This window comes from Falco peregrinus, chromosome 7 (assembly GCF_023634155.1).
Source record: "Falco peregrinus isolate bFalPer1 chromosome 7, bFalPer1.pri, whole genome shotgun sequence".
NCBI lineage: Eukaryota > Metazoa > Chordata > Aves > Falconiformes > Falconidae > Falco > Falco peregrinus.
The window spans coordinates 82,980,747-83,003,904 of NC_073727.1; the positions used below are offsets into that span (position 1 = coordinate 82,980,747).

At 42.7% G+C, this 23,158-nt stretch overlaps 1 protein-coding gene across 1 annotated transcript; it reads left to right on the forward strand.

Moving 5' to 3' along the window:
- The first annotated feature begins 4,568 nt into the window (after positions 1-4,568).
- On the forward strand, positions 4,569-9,705 carry LOC101919801 (nuclear receptor subfamily 0 group B member 2-like). The gene is made up of 2 exons (XM_005229264.3): positions 4,569-5,180; positions 9,303-9,705. Exons 1-2 carry the CDS (start codon positions 4,607-4,609, stop codon positions 9,554-9,556), a joined length of 828 nt encoding a protein of 275 aa, XP_005229321.1. The 5' UTR covers positions 4,569-4,606; the 3' UTR covers positions 9,557-9,705.
- The last annotated feature ends 13,453 nt before the right edge of the window (positions 9,706-23,158 follow it).

Below are 23,158 nucleotides of genomic sequence, written 5' to 3' on the forward strand. Positions count from 1 at the left end.
TCTCCTCCAGAAGTGCACCTGCCTCCAGTCTCACCTTTTAGGAAAGTAGGAGAGCTTCATCACTGCTTAGTAATAACTTAGTTGCTATATACATTGTGCACCAATATGTATAGTCCAACATATATGTACTTGTATATACAGGCACTCTACTGCGAGGACATCATATCTTCTGCCCCATAAAATTATGATAGTCTTTTAAACAACTCACAACATTGAGCCAACTATTCTGAAGAGCAGTGCTTTCAAAGTTTCAGAATATGAATGTTTGTGCTGATGATACAAAATTATTCAGAGGAAGACTAGGGCTGTCCAAAGAATTGCAGGAGGACTTTATGAAAATCATCAACTAGGCTTCAAATGATAATTCAGTGTATATATGTATATACATATGGCAAAAAATGCACATAAGAACCAACGGTCCGGACTCTACTCCTGACTAGGATGAAAGCCTCTGAACTGATGACTGTCACTCAGGAGTAAAACTTGGGGCCTGTGACAGTTTCATGGCAACAACAGCTCAGTGTTCCAGAGTGACTTCTGGGAATGACAAAGCAGAGAACTTCATTTGGTCCCTGTATAAATCGATGCGCTCCTAGGTCCTGGGTACCATATCCTGTCCCACTACTCCTTAAAGAGGAAAAGATATCTTAGAAAAGATATAGGGCTAAGAAGTGTTCAAAGAAGTAACAACATGATCAAAGGCATGGTACCACTCTAAAGAAAAAAAACAATCTTGGAAGCTACGTCTCTTTAGTTTGGTCAAAGGATGACTGTGGGAGTCTTGCTGAGATTTACAAAGTAAAGAAAGGTACAGGGAGGGTGAATGAGGATTGACTGATTCCTCTTTTTTCTCCAGTACAAAATCAATAAGGCACCAAATCCAGCAAATGTCATGTTTGATCAAGTATTGTCTCGCATACAGCATCCACAGAGCTCCTTGACATAGGCTGATGTGGATGTTCATGTGGCTTCAGAAGCAGAGTGCATGAGATCATAGCGTAGGAACTGAGAGTTATTTAAAGCATAAAACCACTCTGGTTCAGGAATGCGCTAAGCTGCAAATGATTGAAAGCAAGAGAAGTGGTATATATCTTAAACTCTTCCTGAAGGACACACATTTGGCTATTGCCAGGGTAAGGATGAGACAACCACTTAAGTTCCTGTATCATCTGAGAAGTCTCTTCAGCCTTCCAAGTATTCTATGAGGCAAATCAAGGCTATGGGTTAAGATCCAAAAATATTACATGTCTTATACTTTTGGACCTAATAGGATATTTAAGAATCTGTGTAAGTCACTGGATATTTTATAGTAATGAACGTCCCTCGGCTCCTGATGACTTCATTACACTGACCTTGCTGTTGCACACTGGTCAGAGAGGGTAAAAGCCTTCTACACCTAGCAGGCAGCTTTTGCAAACCTGAGAAATCCATGAATTTTAGGAAAAAGGTTGCATCATGTACAAATCACCTAAACTCAAAAGATGAAGAGCTATATTAAGTATATATTACCTGTATAGGCATGCAAAACAACATTACCCATGGGAGAGACAGCGACAGCAGCCTTGCTTGGAGCAGCACAGTTCCCAGCAATGCTGTGAATACCCACAAGCTGTCTGTAGCAATTTTCTGTGTGGACTTAGGATATATTTTTTGTCGTCCAAACAGTGGCACTTGTGCCCAAGGAGCAATTCAGATGGTCGCAGAGAGAATGTGGTGGCAGCAAGTATTTGTAGGGGGGTGTGCTTTGTTGACTGAAAAGGCAGATAAATGCAAAACAGGAAAAATAACACTGATGTGACTGTGTCTTACTGTTCTCAAACCATCGTGCTAGGAACAGCAAAACCAGATGAAAAGTCCGTGGGGGTTTCTCATATCACAACATTGTTTTTTGTATATATATATATATATATATATATATGTGCACAATGTATATAGCAACTAAGTTATCACTAAGCAGTGATGAAGATCTTGTACTTTACTACAAGTTTTTCTGTATCTTAACATTTGAAAGTAAGAAGCATTGCTAGTGTAGCAAGAAGTCTGTAGACACAATATTGAGGTGCATGTGGCTGCAACCATTCTATAGGTAATATTTAGAAAGTAAAAGTAACTGTTGTCTAGTTTATGAGCATAGAGCTAATTTTAGCTGCTGGCCCTCTACATTTGGGAAAATCAGGTGACACAGAGAACTCATTTCAGACAATTTTGAATCAGGAATGCCAGGATCTGTTTCACTGGCAATTCAATATTGACTCGCAGTTCTGAGTAATCACTCTCTCAGGAAAAGCTGATGATCTGTCCTTAGCAGTTGTACTGAGGCAGTAACCTTTACTCTGTATTTTTGGTAATCAGTCATAAAGCTATTGTAATATACCAGGATTTCCTGTTAGAAAAATATGCTTTGCTTCTGCCTCTTAGAACTATACACAATCAAAGGAAATAAATTATGATAAATAGAAATGGTACCAAATACCATATGTTATTGACATCAGGACTGACTCTTTGCATATGACTGATGCAGATCTCAGGGGAAAAAAAAATGGAAAGGAACCGATTTAATCTGGAATAGAACTTTAATAAGCAAAATTAATAGGAACTGTGAACCAATGACAGAAACCATCAGGGTGAAATGATGGTGAACTGTGAAATGGTACCGATTTCAGCTGAAGTCAAATATTTTTTTCCATGGTGTAGAGGAGTTGGGTTTATCAGAGCTCACTCTCCTACCTAGTTTACTGGAACACCAGCATGCTCACCAGCAATTAGAAGGCAGAACTTCTTTTCGCAAGCAAACTGTTTAAGAATGGTTTTAGCAAGCTCAGTCTCTCTTTCTAATACAGCCATTAGCCAATCCATGTAACTCATGCAGAACCTCAGATGGCATTAGCTTTTCAACTGGCGTTCATTCCACTGAACCTCAACCCAGCTAGAATTTTACAGTGAGGATAAGAAGAATGGGACTTTCTGGAGATTTCTCTGTTGCTGTGCCGTTTAACCTAAAAAGCTCTTTGATATCGCAGCAATGGACAACAGTAGAGAGCTGCTGAATGGACGGAGAGGTGGGCAGAGGTGGACAAGCAGATCCCATCAGGTGTTCGGTGCCCTGAGCCCCCTTGACCTTCGCTGCAGTTAGTGGTAGTTGCCCCTCAGCAGCACTACACTTCTACATTGCTCGACTTTGGAGCAGTCATCTCTCCCTCGACTTTTTATCTTCTCAGAAGGGGAAAATTTTGCAACATAAATATAATGGAGAGGTTAATAAATGGAAATTTTAAAATGGCCCAGCATGACAAAACCAAACAGTTGTAGCAAAGATAAAATTTGTGGCTATGCATCTGATGGGGTGGCCTTTACACACCTGAGGCTTGGAGGTCTAACAGAAGTAGCTCTTGGAGCTGTTGATTTTTATGCTCATTTGTTGTTAAGACATGCTAGAAGCCCAGATGGTAGGAATGCATAAACATTGTACTTGGTGAAAAAACTTAGTACCTCTTCTCCAATTTAAGAAAAGAGCAAGCAAGAGAATGTAAAGTAACAAAAACTTGATGTATCGATTTCTTATTAAACTGAGTTCCTTGCTTTCCTGCTATTTAATGTTCCCTCATGTTGATTGAAGAGTCCTGACAATTCTGTCATTCAGCTCTGGCTCCGCTACAAAAGCTCACACATAAAACAGTATGAATTGCTATTTTGCTCTCTTTCTGCATCAGTTTTATTTCCACAGCTTGTATGGAGAATATTTAATTACACAGCAAGTCTGGGAGAAGCCTGCACATTCTGTGTTTGAAATTATTGGATGTGACACACAGGACATAACACTGTCATGAGCTATAGCAGCTGACTTTCTCTGAAGTTTTTCTCAGATCTCCTGGGAATGGGACATATTCCTATACATAGGATTTGCATCCTTGGGATTTTCGCCGGTGAGCTCCTTGACATAGGTGTCACATCCCATTAGTTAAAGTGTAAAGCACAAACACTGTTAAGTGCTCTGTCAAGAGTAATGGTAGATATTCACAGCAACTTCAGGTGGCTCCTTTTAACAAGAAATAAAAGCTTCTATTCAAGGCACTGCTACCACAGCATCATTTATAAGTATAAATGCATTTCTGTGCACTGCAGAGCATTAGTTAGGGGCAAGGTCAGTGTATCAATAAAAATATACACAACTTGTTCCTTCTTCACTTACGGTGTCATAGTTTTCACTGGGCTTTCCCTCAGGGGCAGGTTGTACGTGTTATATAGCTGGCTTTTGCAAAAATGCCACTGCTGGTGGCAGTAGCACAGAACGGCTGGCACGGTGGCAGAAGGCCAGGCACGGCCTGCCTGCACCGGGGCACAGGGGTGCCGGCGGGTGCGAGCCCTCCTGCTCCCGCGGGGCTACGGCAGCCCTATGCGACACCGGCAGCCTGCAGCCCCGCCTCCTTCAAAACAGACTGGTGCAAATAAAGTTCAAGGTAACTTTACAGATCAGGGTCATATTACTTTCCAACTGCCCGTGTGTATAAAAAGCACGCGATGCCTCGCTGCGTGGCAGAAATGCTCTTCCCCTGCTGTTGATGCATAGCTCCACGCACGCTTCCCTGCCACAGGGAACTCTGGCTCTATGGCTGCTGAGATCTCAGCTGCGAAATTTGGGAAATGTCAGTGTGAGACACATCGTGCTAACAGCATCCTGTACCAGATCCTTAACAGAGAGCATGGAAGCGAGACCAAGTGGCACCAGCAGTATCATGGTCCCCACCACTCCACACGAAGCAAGGGCTGCTCTTGTATGGACAGGAGAAGAGTTGTCCTGAAAACGCCAGAAGCCACGTGCAGAAGGGCTTCTGAAGTGCTCTTGAAGACTTTAACTTTTATTAGAAACTTGCCTTCTTTTTATCACGTGCCTTGGGAGGATCAGCTTGTCCTCATACAGCAGAACTGGGCCCCTCTTTTTGTCCTGGGCATGGCACAGGAAGGGGTGGATTTTGACCTGAAAGAGATTTCAGCCCCTAGTTTATTGAAAAAAATCCTCCTCAATCAGTCTTTGACAGCTAACAACGATCTGGGCAGCTCATCACTGCAAGCGTCTTCAGCAGAAGTTCAGAAGATGAAGAATTTATTGTGGAAGTTCTGGGATCTGGACATAAGTGCAAAAGAATATGCCTATCTTAAAGGAATTATTCTTTTTAATTCTGGTAAGTCCTCCTGGAAATGACACAGATTATTATGTGCCTAGAAGGACATTTGGCATTTTCATTTACATATAGACAACTGCTTAGTTTTACTCTTTTCTATGAATATAGCTAAATGTTCTCAAAACCCCATATTCCACAATTTAATGATTTTCTGCCTGAAGTAGCTTCTTTAGGTTCCTTGGATATGTGCAGTAGGTTACCCGCTGTAAGCCAAACCAGCTTCTATTTGATAAATTTTAATCAATAAAGGTTTAACCGTGTCACTTCAAACTGATTTCCAGATCAAAGGCAATGCAGCAGCCTCACCCGTAGTACAGCAAAGGAGAGATGGTACATGGGTACATGATGTGAGTAACTGAAGTATTTAAACAAAGAATTCCTCTGTAGGAAGAACACTGCAGAAGATAAAATAACCTATATCACCTGATTTTCATCAATGAGGCAAAAGGATACTGCCCGGAGGTTAGACAGCATTAATTCATTTATTTCATTTTATTTTCTTTATTTAGTATCTCTACAGTCAAAGCCTGGGACAGCAGTTGTGGAGCACACTCAGACTAGTGATTGCATCCTCTCACTTCTGGTGCCAAGCTCAGCCTCATTAGGAAGGAAGGTTGCCTAGGTCAGCACTACGGAATGAGTCATTAGAAGCCAACCTCTAAGTCCGCTAAAGTAAATGGAAAGACTTTTTGACTCCAGTCTGCTCTGGCTCCGATCTCTGACTCCTTCCAGAGCAATCACTGCTGTTGGCTGCACTGTCAGCAGTGTGCTATACTTGGGACTACACCAAAAGGATACTTGGATACTTCACTCGTTCCATGATATTTCTTGTGGTGAATAAGGTTTATAGGCTGCTCAAAGGCTGTAGGGAGTTTATATTTGTTTCCAATAGGATTCAGATTCTGATTCTTGAGATGTAATGTCATCCAGATGCTTTGTATTGTCTTGTGCGTCTATGCTGCAGCATCACAACAGTAGTTTGTTTCAGTGCAAGTTAGTTTCTCAGTTTTTTTCACAATAAAATCAGGCTGAAAGAAGCCACCAGCTATATCCAGGGTGATGATGAGAGGAGAATCCCTCATCTGCAGCAGCTTACACAGTTTAACTAGCAGGCATTTTTATCATCTCTGTGGATAAAATGTGATTTTCACATAAGGAGAAAGCAGCAGAAGCAGCATTATACTCTGGATTCGTGCCTTCCAATGCCTGCTGTTTCCCCGGGGTGCCGTGTAGAGGCCCAGCAGCCCTTCATGCTGTCTGCAGACACTGTCTGGAGTTACAGGAGGACTCCTTAGTTCCTAGGTGGGACGACCCTGCTCTCTGGAGGTGCCTTTCTCCACGGGCTGCAGAAGGCAGCAGAAGGCAGCTGGGAGGACTTCAGTTAAACCTAGATGAAACAGTCACAAACTAACTCTGGGCTGAAACAGGTACTCAGGGCTTATACACAGCCCAAACCACACTTCCACTACCTGTTTTGCTGCAGACAGATCTGTACAGCTGTCATTTCACAATTACTATTCTTAATAGTCTTTGAACACTTGCCACCAAACTCAGAAAATGTTTTCTACATACATGCAGTGCATTTTCAGCTGTCTTCTTAGTTTCGGCTTGACGTTTGGCCAAATCTTAATATTTTGCAGCCCTCAGTTCTAAGAGGATTTTAGGCAGCCACCAGCAGGAACAATGCTTAGTCCTCTCCTGGATCATGGAGTACCTTGTGTGGGCTCCCACCCTGAATATTCTGTTCCTGTTAGGACCACCAAAACTGCCTGAGACAATGGGGAAAACCCAGGCATGGAGCATCCCAGAGCTGGGTTATGAGTTGGAGTTCAACAGGGTGGCCAGAAATGCACCTGTAGCAGCACAGCTAGGCCAGCGGCCAGCACTTTAGCAAGAAACATGACAAACAAGTACGACAGAGCTTTGCTTCTGCCCTAAGTGGTCTCTTGTAGCATAGGGATTGTACTTACTCTGATAAAACCATCCCTTTGGGGACAGAGTGGCAGGCAGCATGGAATGTAGGTCCTCCCACTAAAGCACGATCTGCACAGTACTTCTGTGCGGGAGGCTCTAGCTGGGTGACTGGTTGACCATATGTGGGTTAGCAAGAGCCTGCGAAGAAGTGCACCCAACTCCTATGAAGAAATAGGCAGCCTTGCATCAACTGAATCCAGACTCTCCAGAAGATAATTGCCATCCCGGCTCTTCACAGGGGTGCGGGTGCTTTGGCTAGGTGGCTTTGGAGAGGTCAAAGTGTGTATGGGTGAAGGGTCCAGCTGCAAGGCCTTCTCTAGGGCACAGTGAGTCAAAGGAAGGAGCAGGTGGGACTATCCCACCACGCATGAACAGCACAGAGCGAGGTGAAACTGCTCTTGCTACTTCTGACAATTGTCTGAGAAGCAACGGGAACTGCGCAGTGAGGAGACGGGAACTGTGAAAAACAGCACTCTTATTCTGTCAGTGCCATACATATATATATTTATGAAGACATATATATTAAACTCCATAAAGGTTGTGACAGGACTTCTGTTGAAAAAGACACTTTTAAAGGTTTTACAACTCAGATGGAAACATGTGGTTGACTGAATATTATTACAAAAGACCTCAGACCAAGAAGTTTCTCATTATTTTTAGATTAAGACCAGTGTTTTATTACATACAAAAGAAGACCAAATGCAGATATCAAGCAAATTTGAAGGGATATAAGCAATTGCAATTTCATCCTGAATATATAGAATCCTTTCTGTATAATGACAATTTCCTTTCCATGAAAAATCCAGCACTTGACACCATCTTCACAGGTTGCAGCTGGTGGTAATCCTCAGGGAGAAGGAGACTTTTCCAAACCCTTCATTTCTGGCTAGCCTGGTTGCAGGCTTTGCTGAGGCTTCTTCTCTACTAGCAGTGATGTCTAGGGAAAAGAGAACTGCTGACAAGTGACAAAGGGCAGCCAACCACAGACTGAAAAAAAAAAAACCCAACCAGGTTGATTTTGCCCTAGTACAGGGCACTAGGCAAGAAGGCAGAACCTCCTACACTTTTAAACAAATGATCCTGTACAAAACACTCCCCCCCCCCGGGTCTGAGCTATTCAGATCCATCCCAGGGATGTATGGAGTCAGTCACTGTAAAAGATGTTAAACAGGCCTGGAGTGTGTGCTGGTAGATAGACAGGTTAAAATAAGACATGGGAGGCAGGAGAGGCAGAAGTCAAAACCTGGAGATTCATCCTACCAACGTCCAGGTTGCAGAAATTCTAGAAAAGAAAACATGGTGTTATCTTCAGGTGGTGAGGACAGGAGGCAACAGGTTGCTGACAGCTACATGACAAGGCAATCCCACCAGAGGCAAAGGATGAACATGGGGTGTCCTTTGAACTGAGCCCTGGCATCCACAAAGACCTCCGTGAGCCAGCAGGTTTGAAGTCACGTGCTATGGGAGACATGACTGAGGCTCAGGACCGTAACTCCATAAGGCAGAGACCTTTGCCTCTTCAGAAATGGCTGAGAAAAGGGAGCACAAAACCAGAAAATCCAATTATCTATCCTCCTCCTGTGGGTCGTGATACACCTCACAGAGCACCTCAACACTCTTTTTAGACTGTAAAAGAAGATATCTAGACATCATGGTGAAACATAGTGCCCCAGCTTAGTTTAGCAATCAGAGGCAACAACAGGAGGGAGATGGGGCTGGGTAGACTGGAAACGTGTCTTCAGAGTGCCAGCCTGCTCGCTGCTCCAAACCACCGCCTCCATCTTCCTGATGTTACCTACCTATTTTAGATTAGAGCTGGAATATTTCCACCTACTCAGACTACAGTCTTAGCATCATTTGGTGGGTAGACAACACTATAAAGCTTCTTCTCCATCTGTACTGAGTCCAAGTTACCTCCTGTTACTGGTTCAAAGCTGGACTTAATATAACGGGTTAGATTCCAATGTGTTTACACTGCTGCTCAATGTTCCTTCAAATTATTGAACTATGCATATCTTCTTTCCAAAAGGTATATTTAGAAAGATTTTATTTTCTACAGAAAGTAGAAAGCCAGACACCCATCATTACAGAGGGCATAGAACAAAATTGTTTACTCAAGATTTATTATTTTACTTTTTGTTTTGACAGGATGCCACGTCCTAAAGTGTCTCCCCTATGTACAAACGCTGCAACAGGAAGCTCAGCAAGCCTTGATGGAGTATATCTCAACAATGTTCCATAGAAATCTAGGCAGGTTTGCTTGGATTCTTCAGCTAATTGCCTCTCTTCAAGACATTGATGCAGACGCTATTGAAGAGCTCTTCTTCAGGCCCATCCTAGGAGAGGTGACCCTAAATGTATTCCTTCTAGAAACCCTATATATCAAGCCTGACTGGGTTTGAAAACTGATTACACCTGTGCTCTCAAATACATGTGTTTGAAGAGATGAGAGGATTTTATGAGCTAAACACATTTCAAACAAATCATTGATGCAACTTTGTAAGCCACATACATTTTTGAATGACAAAGTAATTTTGTAACATTTGAGAATTAAAAGCAGAGAAATCTAGGCATTTCATTATTCTGTGTGCTTTCAAAAACCTTTAGTCTAATGTATTCAGAGTGTCTAGGAGCACCAGCATACTTTCCAGTTGTGCTAAGTTCAACTGTATTCTTTTTAGAGAGCATTTCTATAGCTGTTTAAAACTGTACTATATGCTTTTGGCTTTCCAGAAGTTTTTGCTTTCAGGAAAAGGGGCAGTGGTAAATTCTATTCAGTGCATCATTAATTGAAGATGAATAGATACATAAAAGGCTGATTAATGGTAAAATCACTATAAATCCTTCCTTTATCTGGGATGGCATCCCTTGATCCCAGTCCCTTTTCTGTTCCACTGAGAACCGTAGCCCTTGGCTGTAATTGCTTGATGGAGCTCCCCCTCATCAACTGATTTCTTACAGCAGGGGTCCTCAAACTTTTTAACCAGGGGGCCGGCGCGGATGAAGTGGCAGCAGGCCATCTGCGGCTGCTTGGTTTCCCCCCCCAACCCCCGGCGGGGGGGTCTGTAAATACCGGGGGCCGGACTGAGGACCCTGGGGGGCCGTATCCAGCCTGCAGGCCGTAGTTTGAGGACCCCTATCTTATAGGTTCCTTTTCTAAGTCTTGCAGGAAACTATGGGCATTAAATACCTCTCCCATTATTCACAAAGTCCTTCTCTGACTAAGAAACTAAACAATGTGATTCAAAAATTTGTTGACTAGACAAAGGCCATTGTTCAGGATTCTTTCCAGGATGGGAATAACAAAGGCTGAAAGCTACTGTGTTATGCCATAAGCAGTAGAAAAGATGTAGCCCAGTTTCCTACATATTTAAGACCTTTCCCCTTTAGCTCTCCCTGCACCCTTTTATAATTACCCTCACTTCCCTCCAAACAGATGTTCCTTGGACAGCAGAAATGCTGAAATATGGTTTCCTATAGATGCGTACAATCTGTTCCTCCATCTCTCACTGCAAGAGTTCCATGTCTCCACCTCCAAGTGTGCTATGGCATGCCCCACATCTCGCTGTCTCCTGTTTGTCTGGCTGGAGAAGAGGCAGCATGTGTTGGGGCTGGCGCCAAGCTATGTGTGTGCTGACTGGTCATCTGTCAGGATAAAAAAAAAAAAGTTGAGCCTATACTTTAGCTGCAGTAAGGGAAGCTATTTGTATCTCTTTCCTGTCCCATTCCTCTCCCAGTAGTTTCCATGGAACTTAAAGGAATTAATTTCTGAGATTTTCAGTAGAGGGTCCAATCTAGTTTTGTTTGGCAAGGGGGCTCAAATTCACCAAATGGGGACTGACAGGCAGATAGACAGACAGGAGGACAAAGAGCATGATAGTTTGACCCATGCTTCCTTAAATAGTCAAGCTAAAATCTTAAGAAAAAGAACTCACATACAGAATCATACAATCATTTATGTTGGAAAAGACCTTTAAGATCATAAAGTCCAACCATAGATTTAAGGACAATGAGTATATCATGAACAATAAGGATTCTGTGAGAAGAAAAAAGATGCAATAAAGCAAGCTGGATACACACACACATCAACACATATTTACATACAGAGATGGATGTTCAAAAGACTTTAAATGAAAGTCAATCAAGGAAAAATGTTTAAATAATAAGAACAGTTTACTACCTACCAGTTTTTGACTAAATACCACATATTTTTTCCCCACTTGGGTAACTGAGAAATAAATTGTAAAAATAAGGGGAAAAAAGCAAACGCCAAACAAGACAAACCAACTAAGCCCCCAGGTACCAGTGATCATGGAATAACAAACTTTACAGTAAACACTATTCACCTTCCTATGTTACAAGCTAACCAAACCTGTCAGAAATTAAACTTTTTGGACTGATGTTTTCCATGGAAAGCCTTCAGGCTACCAGTTTTCAGTAGGTTTTTGTTAAAATGGTTCAATAGTACTGCCACAGATGAAGCAGTGTGTGGTAACAGCATATTCCATGGTTAGTTCTTTGTTAGTGAACGAAAACATCAGTTCCAGAGATTTGCTTTTTGTCTGTTCTTCTAAAGACCTACCCAAGCAGTATTCATCCAAAAATCGTGTTCGTACAGTTGGTATCGACAACATTATATGGTAGCAGACATATGAGTTCCTCAAGCACCCCCCAAGTCCTAACAGCTTTGACCTTCTGGCTACTACAAATGCTCCACTTGCAGAGGTGGCAGTGCAGCACAGGCCAGGGCTGCAGGAGAGGACCAGATGGCCTTACACATGCAGCAGCTTCTGCAATGAGAATGGGAAGGTCCCAGCTCTGAGCTCAGTGCTCCCACTGCTGTTGTGAAGAGAGCAGAGAGGGGAAGAAACATCCTTAGCTCAGTGGGAACGGTGAGGAATTTTGGATAGAGGTAAAAAAGTACAGCAAGCATGTAAAATGAGAAACAGTCATGGATAGTTAGAGACAGGAGCAAAAAGGGAGATCAAAAAAGCAGAATGGGGGTCACAAGCAGCTTAATAATAGCGCTAATTTCTGTGTACTGTCCAGAAAGCCAAAGGCCAGATCAGTGACCCAACAACAACCTGAACCCAGGACAGGTTCACTATTCAGTAACCTGAATTTCAGGCTACTGAGGGCACATCAGACAGTCTCTGCTCACAGCTTTACTTCTCATCGAAATCTCCTTCAAGGTCTTTGACTTTATCTTCAAGGCATAGAATGGCTTCAGTTCAGCTTTCTTTGAATTGGAGGGCACAATGCCAACAATCCCATGGTTTGGCTCACCTGGAAGACTGCTATATTTGCTGACTAATCTTTTAGCCTGATGGATCTCTATGCAACTAGCTGTCTGAAAAAAATGCCTAGCACTCCATAGTGAAGATCATGGTCAACATCTTGGGTTTTCAAGACAATGTTACCTTCTACCATGAAGGCAAATACTATGCTTCAAAGGAAACTCCCACAAGATCTGATACTCATGTGTCACACCTCACCTTATTGTGCTCTGAATGCAAGATTCACTCCTTCAACAGGTCTTTAACAAAACACATCTGTTTTAGTGCATATGCAATTAAAAAATTCAACAACCTTGAGCTAAAGCTCTGTGTAACCTGTCTCACATTCCCTGTCTCACAGACCTGATCACAGGGAAAGCATGAATGTTAATAATCATTTGTTTGATATCCTGATGAAAGGGGCTGAGATACTAATGTCTTGCTGAAGACACAGTGAGGATCTGTATCTAATATAATTATGCTGCACATGAAGGTGGAGGCTGTGAAGGTACAAGAGGCAGGCAGGAACAGGAGAGGTGAGGGATCATGAGCAGGGGTTAGGAGTGGAAGCAGAAGCTCTCTCTGGAAGGAGGAAAGGCACAGCACAAGACAGCCTTTAAGCACCAAGGGAAATAACGTGTTGGAAAGGAGAAGCAGAGACAGAAATGAACACAAGGTAAGAGGAAGATGAGGAAAAATTCCCACCCCCACCAAAAAACAGAACAAAACAAAACAAAACAAACAAACAAAAACAAAACAAAACAAAACAAAAAAAAAAACAAACAAAAAAAGAAGAAAGAAAGAAAGAGAGAAAGACTTAAAAAGAGAAAAAAAACAAGGAGGAGAGGAAGGTTTGTCAGTTTGTCACTACTTCCCTTAGCTTCTGGAATTGAAACCAGAAGCAGAATCACTTTCTCTGCCTGTAAAATCCACCAGCAAAGTGTGTGTATCCATCCCCCTCTAGTGCCCAGGGGATGCCAGTATTGCCACCACCTGGAACGCGAGCTCAGCCGATGGAGACCTGCCAGATAAAGTACCTAGCACGGCTGACGGCCCAGGCAGAGCTTTCAGTCAGAGACACCTCTGCCTCTGTTTTCCCAGTTGCTGATTGTTTTCAAAATACTATATGACAATTTTTTTAAGTTTTTAACAGAAACTTGTATTTGCAAAATCAAAAAAAGAAAATGTGAAACCTTACTCTAGCCTCCTTCTGAATATTATCATAAGCTCTTTTAATGACCCGATTACAAACTCTTGTGGCTTCCCCTCAGGACTCCCTACCTTACTTGGAGCAAAGAATGGCATGTGCTGTGGAAATTCGTTATGACTGTGCAATGGGGGAGGCTGCTGTCTGCTGTGGCTTAGCTGCTTTCATTACAGCATTGACATTGCAGAACCCGGATTAAAATAGGTCTACAGTGACAGAAGCAATGCACTTACAGTTATGTTGGATGAATAACACCTTACAGACTTTGGGGCAACCATGTAAAGTCAAGTGGCATTATTCCAGGCACTCCAGAGTGCTATGTGTCCCAGAATAAAGCTGCTACTAACAGTGTTAACTGGAACAACAGTTCTTTGCTTTTCATAGTGACAAACGCAGGCACTGGGGAAGCATGGTTTGTGAAGTCAGTAGGCTCTCACAGCTGCAATCCAGGCCACAACAAACTGCATCTCACACTTTCACAATGATGTGTAGTGCTGTAAGCACTGAAAAATCAGTCTGTCCGCACCCAAAGTGCAAGGAAGATTTCCATGGCTTTAATCTTGCCACTTTCATTTCTCCTTTGTAAAAAGAAGTCATAACAGTATTGCCTCTTTTTGTGACACATCTTTGAAGATACTAATCAGTGTTTGTAAAAAGCTAACAAATGCTATACCTCAGCATCTTAGAAAGTTGCACTGAAAATGAATAATCCTGTGTTCTGTGGTATATTCAATACCACGCTAAAATAATGCAGAGGCCTACACACTACAGGGAAAGAATAAAAATAGAAGATACTGAAGAGTAAGATTTAGTAAGCACTAAGACAGTGATCCTGTGGCAAAAATAACATGCCATTTGCTATGGTGAGATCCACCTTGTAAGCAAGTCACTTGCACCCTCTCTAGGGCACAGAGAGATGAGCACGCTCCAAGGGAGGTATGCCTCCCTTCTCTTTGACAACTGTCTTAGGTTGGGATGAATCACACTATGAAGTACTTGATCTCTGCCTACTCATATACTCATATAGCTAAGGAGCCTACCTGAGCATCTGAGAGTCACTGCTTAACTTTCAGATGGTAAAACTGAGAGTAATCCCACCTCTACAGAAGTGAACTTTCAGATGGCAAAACTGAGATTAATCCCACCTCTACAGAAGTGGTCTGGATCTAGCTTGCACATGCAATATTAACTTTAACGTCTTCTAATGTTAGCATGTCTGGCTTTGCAGTCCTGATCTTCTTTTGACCAGTAGGCTTTAGACTTATGCTTCCAGCTAAATGTGTATTTCTAATAAACCACAGATATCTGACATATGCTTGGAAACAAAGATAATTCAGTGATTATTTTATCTGCCCAGAAAATACACCATTCTCTGAGAAAGCATTCATCTATTTTGCCTAAGTAATACCAGATGTCAAAGTCACATGGGACATCACACTCATATCTGTGTCCTTATCTACATGAATATTTCTGTGTTTTTTTCCTATGGAATGCCTTTATTACCTTTTTTTTGTAGAAACAAAGGTATTTCATTCAAACCCTAAAACTTCACTTTTGCTAGAAAGCACTTGCAAGTCACAATCTCAGTCTTAGATGTAATTGTACTTGCAGCTGAGCCAAATACTGTGGTGTTCAGATATGTGAAAAATGCGGTGCTGCACTTCATGTTAATTTAGTTACACATGGAAATATTTGCCACTTATTTCCATCACAGGTCCACTGATAAAGGCAGTTTAACTCAGGGAAAAAAAACCTGGAGACCAGTTTCTGTGATAAAGGTATAGGCTAAAGAAGCTCCAATTCTTTTAATGACAAAAAAGGATTTCACTGAAGCCAGTACAGAAATCCTCAATCTTTTCCAGGGGGCCAGAAGAGGGGAGGGTGAGTCAGTAGTTCAGTTTTGCTTGGGCTTGTTATCAACTGTTGTCCTAGGTGAGGCTGTGATTTTGAAAGTACAAGTTGTCATTCTTCCTGTGTGCTCTCTCTGTCTCTCTCTTTGCCTAGGGGGGTAGCAGAAATGTTGCAAGATGAAGCACCCCACATCTCACCTAAGATAAGAACTTCTTCATCAAAGGAAGACATGGTCACAGCTATCTGCTAGCAGGTATCTCAGAAGCCAAGAATACAAAGCTTCAGGTAGCGTGGGAATGGTCACATTTCAGTCACAGTGGAAACTGTGAGCCATGCACACTCACATAAGCATAGGTGTTTACTAGGACGGCAAAATGTAAATATAATGTGGTTGAGACAGCAGTCAGGATGACAGGAGAGGAATGTGCAGAATGAAGATTTTGTTTATGCAGATGACCATGCAGTAAAGGGCCTAACAATCTTTCCCCACCAGCATCCTAATAGCAATTAAAAAAAACTCTGTCATAGGCCTATAATATATAATATACAAACATTTGCTTCCAAATATACAAAAACCAGTCAGTGCACTGGAACATTACTTGATGCAGTAGATGGCTGTGGTCACTGCAGCATGAGCAGGAGGTTGTACATTTGCTGAGGAGGAATGCAACTTTCAGAAGCATGATGCGAAGTATGATGACAGACAAGGAAGGGATGCTCTAGGAGGAACAGTGGCATCATCTTCACTGTGCAGTGTTGTCTAGGAACTCAGCACAACTGGGAGGGCAATCAAAGAGTAAGTTGTCATTACTAGTGACATGTCATACACAATGTTGGTGAATCAGACTTGTAGTCTGCCAGAAGTGACCAGAGAGATGGTGCACACGGCTTCTGTGCGCACTGCTGGGGCACCCTGGATTAGTAGATGTCACTGCTGTGTTTCTTCTGGGATCTCGCATCCCCTCAGCCCTGCTACATCAGCTTGTAGAGTCCCTGCACCCCTAATTAAGTAGTTTTTGCACTACTCTGAAGCACCAAATGTGAGCCCTGCACAGCCCTCTGAGGGTGTATGGATAGGTGTGGACTCCCTCGCCCACACTCCAAGTTAGGCAAAAGCAAGCCAGTTCAGATCTGAAAGTCATGTATTTGCACAGATTTGACAATGTAGGCACTGCCCTGGGCCACTCCAGCTCTACAGATACCAGAGGTGGGTGGCATCCAGTTGGCTTGGAAAGTGAGGCAAATATTTGTCTGTCTGCACCTGTCCTGGTCTATATACATGAGTCAACAGCATCATTATTAGGAAAATAAGATTAGGGCAGGGACTAGGAAGGTCCTCCTACAACATCCAATCTAGTCTCTCTCATTGTGGATATCAATCTTGTGTATGATTACATTCCCAGACTTGATCAGCTCCACCTGAAGATAATCTAGGATGTGTTTGCATGCTATGTTCCTAATGGGACAGCACCTACAGCCTCCTGATCTGATGGTCAGGAACTTTCTAATTCCAGTTCTAGATTCTTAATGCCATTGTATTAATGACAATGTATGCACATTCTTTCTTGTACCAATATTGTCATTCAGTCTAACTAGCTTTTCTCACTCTAAGGTGTTCACCCAAGGGTTTTATAGACAAGTTGTGTCCCCTATGCATCTGCCTCTGTCAGCCCCTCCTGCCATCCCTACTCTATGATAGTTTTCACCTTCTGGTCCATATCTCATTCTCTTTTTTTTGACTGATGACCTGACATTATGTTCACTTGATCTGCTTGAGTCAGGATGAATCTCTCTGTACAGAGGTGAATCTCAGATTTGCTCCCATCTGTTACTTCCGTCACCTGGAGGTCATTTTGTTTCCTGTTCAATGTCATTGTGTCACATACTGCATCATTGCTCTGTCTTAGGCTCCATCTCTTAGCTATCTCAATGATACTTTCCTCTCCTCTGTTGCAACTGGCTTCCCTAATTTTCTCTTTTGCCATTCCATCATCTGCCTGCTTTTTCACATGCCTTTCCATTACTGCAAATTAATTTCTCAACTTATTCTTTCTCTATCAGTTAGGGTTTTTTTTTTTGTTTGTTTTGCAACTGCATCCTTCTTCCTCTCTTACCCTTCAGGTTCTTTTCCTAGATCCCAGCCTTAAAGAAAGGATGAAAATCCACAGACCTCCTCCTACAAATTGCTACACAAACCACCCTTGCTGTTGTTTGTTTTGGGCAGGTAGAACATTGCTTGCAAGAGTAGTTTTTCCTTTGGTCTTGTCTGTAATAGTCTTTCACAAGAAGCTGAATGTTTGCAGTCGTAGGCAGTAGCTTTGACAGTACATATGAAACCATCAGTAGGTCTTGTACCATCTCTTGGCACATTTGAAGGAAAACAACCCTAGGCATTCATCCACTGCAATGTAAATCATCCCAGTATCTTGCAGACCTGAACAAAACCACTCCTGTTTTCTATCTCATCCTACTTCTTGTTATCACCTTCTCAGCATGCTAAGAAAAGCGTACTAAGAAAGCACACTTCTTTCTTTCCACTAATCTAATTTCTGGGTGTCTAGCACAGAAGAAAGAGCAAGATGGTACAGAGCAGAGTCTTCACAGAGTCATCATATGCCTAGGAAATACACTTTGTCCTGCTGTTCTCCTGGATTTTTTGGTTTCTCCAGCTCACCAGCTTCTACTGTCCTGCCTGAGATCCCCCTTTCAAAGGAAACTCTTTCATGCATTAATGTGTTAGCTCAGACCAAGGGTTTTCCTCCTATCTTACAGTGAAATGCTGTCCCTTCTTTGCTTTCTAAATATGTTTTAGTTTACTGGGGACTCCTCAAAAAGAGTACTGGAAGTACAAATTTAAAGTTCATTACCTAGACAGTTCAAGAAAAACCAAACCAAACTGTTTGATGACCTTCGTAAAAAGAGCTGAGGCAGAATATCAATAAAAGTTAATAGCAATTTAAAAAATCGCAAAAAGGTTTTTGTGCTGAAGAAGATAATTTTCATTTTTTTGTCTTTATTACATCCACCTCAGAAAGCAGATGGAACATACAAAATCCTGCAAAGGGGGCTGAACTTTGTCTTCTTGGACACAGCTCGTGAGAAATCAAAAAAATGTTTGTGACTACTCTTGCAAACAACTTTAACTCCTAAGGAGGGTCCAGTGAGACTGAATCTTGTTTAGGTCCTTGCATTCTCAAAATATGACAATATCTCAGAACATGTTTATCCCCTTCTGGGGCAGACTTCCACATCTGATTGTAAAACAATGAAAGGACCAAAGGCACAAATGGAAATCTGCAGGATCTTTGCATTTCTGATACAACCATGAAGAATCATAGAATCATAGAATGGTTTGGGTTGGAAGGGACCTTAAAGATCACCCAGTTCCAAGCCCCTGCCATGGGCAGGGACACCTTCTGCCAGACCAGGTTGCTCCAAGCCCCATCCAGCCTGGCCCTGAGCACTCCCAGGGATGGGGCAGCCACAACTGCTCTGGGCAGCCTGTGCCAGTGTCTCACCACCCTCACAGTGAAGAATTCCTTCTGTATATTGAATCTAAATGTACCCTTTTTCAGTGTAAAGCCACTCCCCCTTGGTCCTATCACTACATGCCCTTATAAAAAGCCCCTCTCCAGCTTTCAAGAACATCATGTGAAAAACAGCTTGATAACAGATAAAGCCTTCTCTAGATTCAGTGATATGGTAGCCCACATGTGAATCAGACTGAAAAGACCTTTCCTTTCTGGAGATCTAAATATTTCATACTACTTATCCATGGTTTTAACAACATAAGGCACAATAAGTAATCAGCTTGATCTTTTATGATTGTTCCTCCCTTTTCTACAAGGATAAGTACATCACCTCTGCCCCAGATCCAGTCAACAGCGTTAACCAATGTACTGTCAGACACCAGGCTAGTGAGAGCGTAGCAGCATCATTAGTATTTACAAGCAGAGAACATTTCATGTGAAATCCAAGCCAGGGGTCACAGCCGCTGTGTACTCCAGGGGCAAATTATAATGTGCACACAGCTTGCACTGCATACTGCCTTGCATGACACCTACCTGTTCCCAGCAGCCCGTCCTTCAGAGAGCCTGGACAGCGCCACAGACTGAACACAAGCACCTCAGAGAAACACACTTCCTTAGTGACTCCTGTTTTACATCAAGTCTTTCAAAGACAATGTTTTTTGACTACTTAGCAGCTCACAATGCACCAGAAAAAATGTAATTTGTTTGGTTTCACACATGGTCCAAGTTCAGTTTCCTTACACTGCAGCTCCTCTCCCATGATCTCCAGGGCTATGCTACATCTTTCCTGGGATATCCATAATCTGCAAAGTTACACAGTAGAAATAGGGTAGGGTGACCTACTGATTGACTGGGAGACCAAACCCTCTGGAGTACAAAGACTGCTGTCAGATGCTAAGGCTGACAGCATGCTGAACTAGCTTCAATCCTGTTTGACAGCTTTCTGAAATCTGTATCTATGAGTTATTTGTGAAGGAAACAAATGACTGCTGAAGATGATCCACCTTTTATACCAACAGCTATGGTGGCCACGGGACTGTGATGTACACAGGCAGCAAGCATTTCTGTTTGGAAGGAATCTGACTTTCTGCAATCCAAGTTAATAGAATCTGTTGCTTAAGTTCTCTTGTAGTACCATCATTATTATTTGGTTTGGGATTTTTAACTATTGAAGATTCCCATTCAGATACACCATTTCCCACAGGATTGCCTATGACTGGACTGGGTGGATACAACACAGTGACTGAAACTCAGGGACTAAAATGAAAAATACTGAATCCAACCCAAGCAGACATGCAGACCTCACAAATACTGAGATTGCACTTTCTGTGGTTTCTGTCAGTGTTCTCAAGCAATGCTGGGGCTGAAGTGGAACAAAGAACTCCTTGCTTCCAGATGCAATTGCCTGGGACAAAAGAGACACACTGTAGGAGTTCTGTGAGTTGCCACCACGTATTTTTCTGTCATTTCTGTCATGCATTTCAGCCTCCCTACTGTTACTCACTCAGTCATGTTAAAACTGCATTAAGCTGAAGTTCTCTGCGTATCAGAGTAGTCAATAATAAATCAACAAAATGTCCCTCCTGTGCTTTTCCTCCTTTCAAGTGTTAGCTTAAAAAACGGGTATGGCAAACTGCAGCTGTCTCATTCTTTCTTTGGCATGAGTTTATTCCATAAACATATGGAAAAATCTACACTGGGAATTTCCAGTTAGGCACTTGTGACAGTATCTGTGGCACTGTTCCTACCAACAGTACTAGAAGAGTTTGAGGGAATAAGCCTCTTCAGGACTACTTCTGTCAGGGACTTAATTCTATGTCTCTGGGGAATGCTGGGCATAGGCATCCTTAACTCCTACAGAGTCACTAGTAGCAGAACTAACTTCACATACATCAATAATCAAGTGAGTTATCAAGCAGACAAGTCTTGCTTTGTGATTCCTGCCTCCTACCCTCTCACCTGTGACATCCACTGCAACTCTAAAATCAGTAGTGACCTAGATTTAGAGAAAGAAATGATGCTGGCAGTATGAATTCCCTATCTTTTCACATGCACCCACTTGTCAGCGTGGGTATCTAAAGGCCATCACTTCAATCTTCTTGTACCTATGCTATATAAAGTGTCCTTATTTATAGCTGGACCCAGACAAAAGCCTAGCTCTTACAATCAGTTTAGAATTGAGGCTCCCAAAAGAGTAATAAAGTTTCTTGCCTCCCACCAATCCCTGCTGGAATTAGCCTGGCCTAGGGGCTACTCCCAGCGGTCAGATTTAGCCCAACTAGAAGCAGAAGTAGAGGTTAGAATTAGAGATACAACTGTGGTGAGATTTCATGTTTATAGAACTCCCAGTAGGATGAATATGCCTTGTTTTCTTTCTCCTTTGGCAAAAGGATTGCACAGAAATGAAATCTGGGTCTTGATGAAAGCAGTGAGCCCTGATGGTAAGTCATTTAATAATTCACTAGACAAAGCACTTGACAGGTCACAGGAGGAAATAATTCTGATTCAGAAAGGGTGGAGAGAACAATCTGACAGATCTGTATTTCAACATATGTATGACACTTCATCAAGTAAATCTCTATTGTTCCCTGCCACCTAATGGTGTATGCGAAAAATTACAAATCAGTAAGACAACTGTATTGTTGATATATTTATTTAAATATAAAGAAAGATTAAGGTTGTGAATCAAAATGTGAATTAATATTACTGACTTTCAGTAAGATCCTAATTAAGCGAGTGCCTAACTTAGTCTAAGTTCTTGGTGTTAGATAATCCTTGGCTGCAGTGACCATGAGATGGTGGAGTTCACGATACTGTGTGGGGGAAGCAGAGGAACAAGTAGAATTGCAACCCTAGACTTCAAGAGAGCTAACTTTGGCCTCTTCAAGGACATACTTGGAGAAATCCCATGGGTTAGGGCCCTAGAAGGTAGGAGGGGTCCAAGAGAGCTGGCTAGTATTCAAGCATCACTTCTTCAAAATAGGTGCAGCCCAATGGGTAAGAAATCAAGTGAAGGGGGCAGGAGGTCTGCATGGATGAGCAAGGAGCTTCTGGAAGAACTAAAAAAAATAATAATTTATGGGATATGGAAAAAGGGACAGGCTGCTTGGAAGGAATACAGGAACGTTGTCAGAACATGCATGGAGGTGATGAGGAAGGCTCAGGTCTGTCTGGAATTAAAGCTGGTGAGGGAGGTCAAGGGCAGCCAAAAGGGCTTCTTCAAGTACATCAGTAGGAAAAGAACAACTAGGGAAAATGTGGGCCCACTGCTGAATGAGGTAGGTGCCTCGTAACAAAGGACACAGAAAAGGTGGAGTTACTGAACGCCGCCTTTGCTTCAGTCTTTACTGCCAAGGCTGGCCCTCAGGAATCCCAGACCCTGGAGGCAAGAGGAAGTCTGGAGAAAGGAAGACTTCCTCCTGGTTGAGGAGGATCATGTTCAGGATCACTTAAGTGAAATTGACACCCACAAATCTATGCACCCCGATGGGATGCAACCCCGAGTGCTGAAGGAGCTGGCAGATGTTATTGCTAAGCCAATCTCCATCATCTTTGAGAGGTCACGGAGGACCGGAGAGGTGCCTGAGGACTGGAAGAAAGAAAATGTCACTCCAGTCCCCAAACAGGCCAGGAAGCAGGACTCAGGGAACTACAGGCCAGTCAGCCTCACCTCTGTCCCTGGAAAGGTGATGGAACAGCTCATCCTGGAGGTCATCTCAAAGCATACGGGGGAAAAGAAGGCTATCAGGAATAGTCAACATGGATTCACCCAGGGGAAATCATGCCTGACCAACCGAACAGCCTTCTAGGATGGAGTGACTGCCTGGGTAGATGAGGGGAGAGCAGTGGATGTTGTCTACCTTGACCTCAGCAAGGCTTTTGGCCCTGTCTCCCATAACATCATCACAGGTAAGCTCAGGAAGTGTGGGTTACACCAGTGCACAGTGAGGTGGACTGAGAACTGGCTGATTGGCAGAGCTCAGAGGGTTGTGATCAGCAGCACAGAATCCAGTTGGAGGCCTGTAGCTAGTGGTGTTCCCCAGGGGTCAGAGCTGGGTCCAGTCCTGTTCAACTTATTCATGAGCTGGAGGGAGGGAGAGAGCGCACCCTCAGCAGGTTTGCTGATGGTACAAAGCTGGG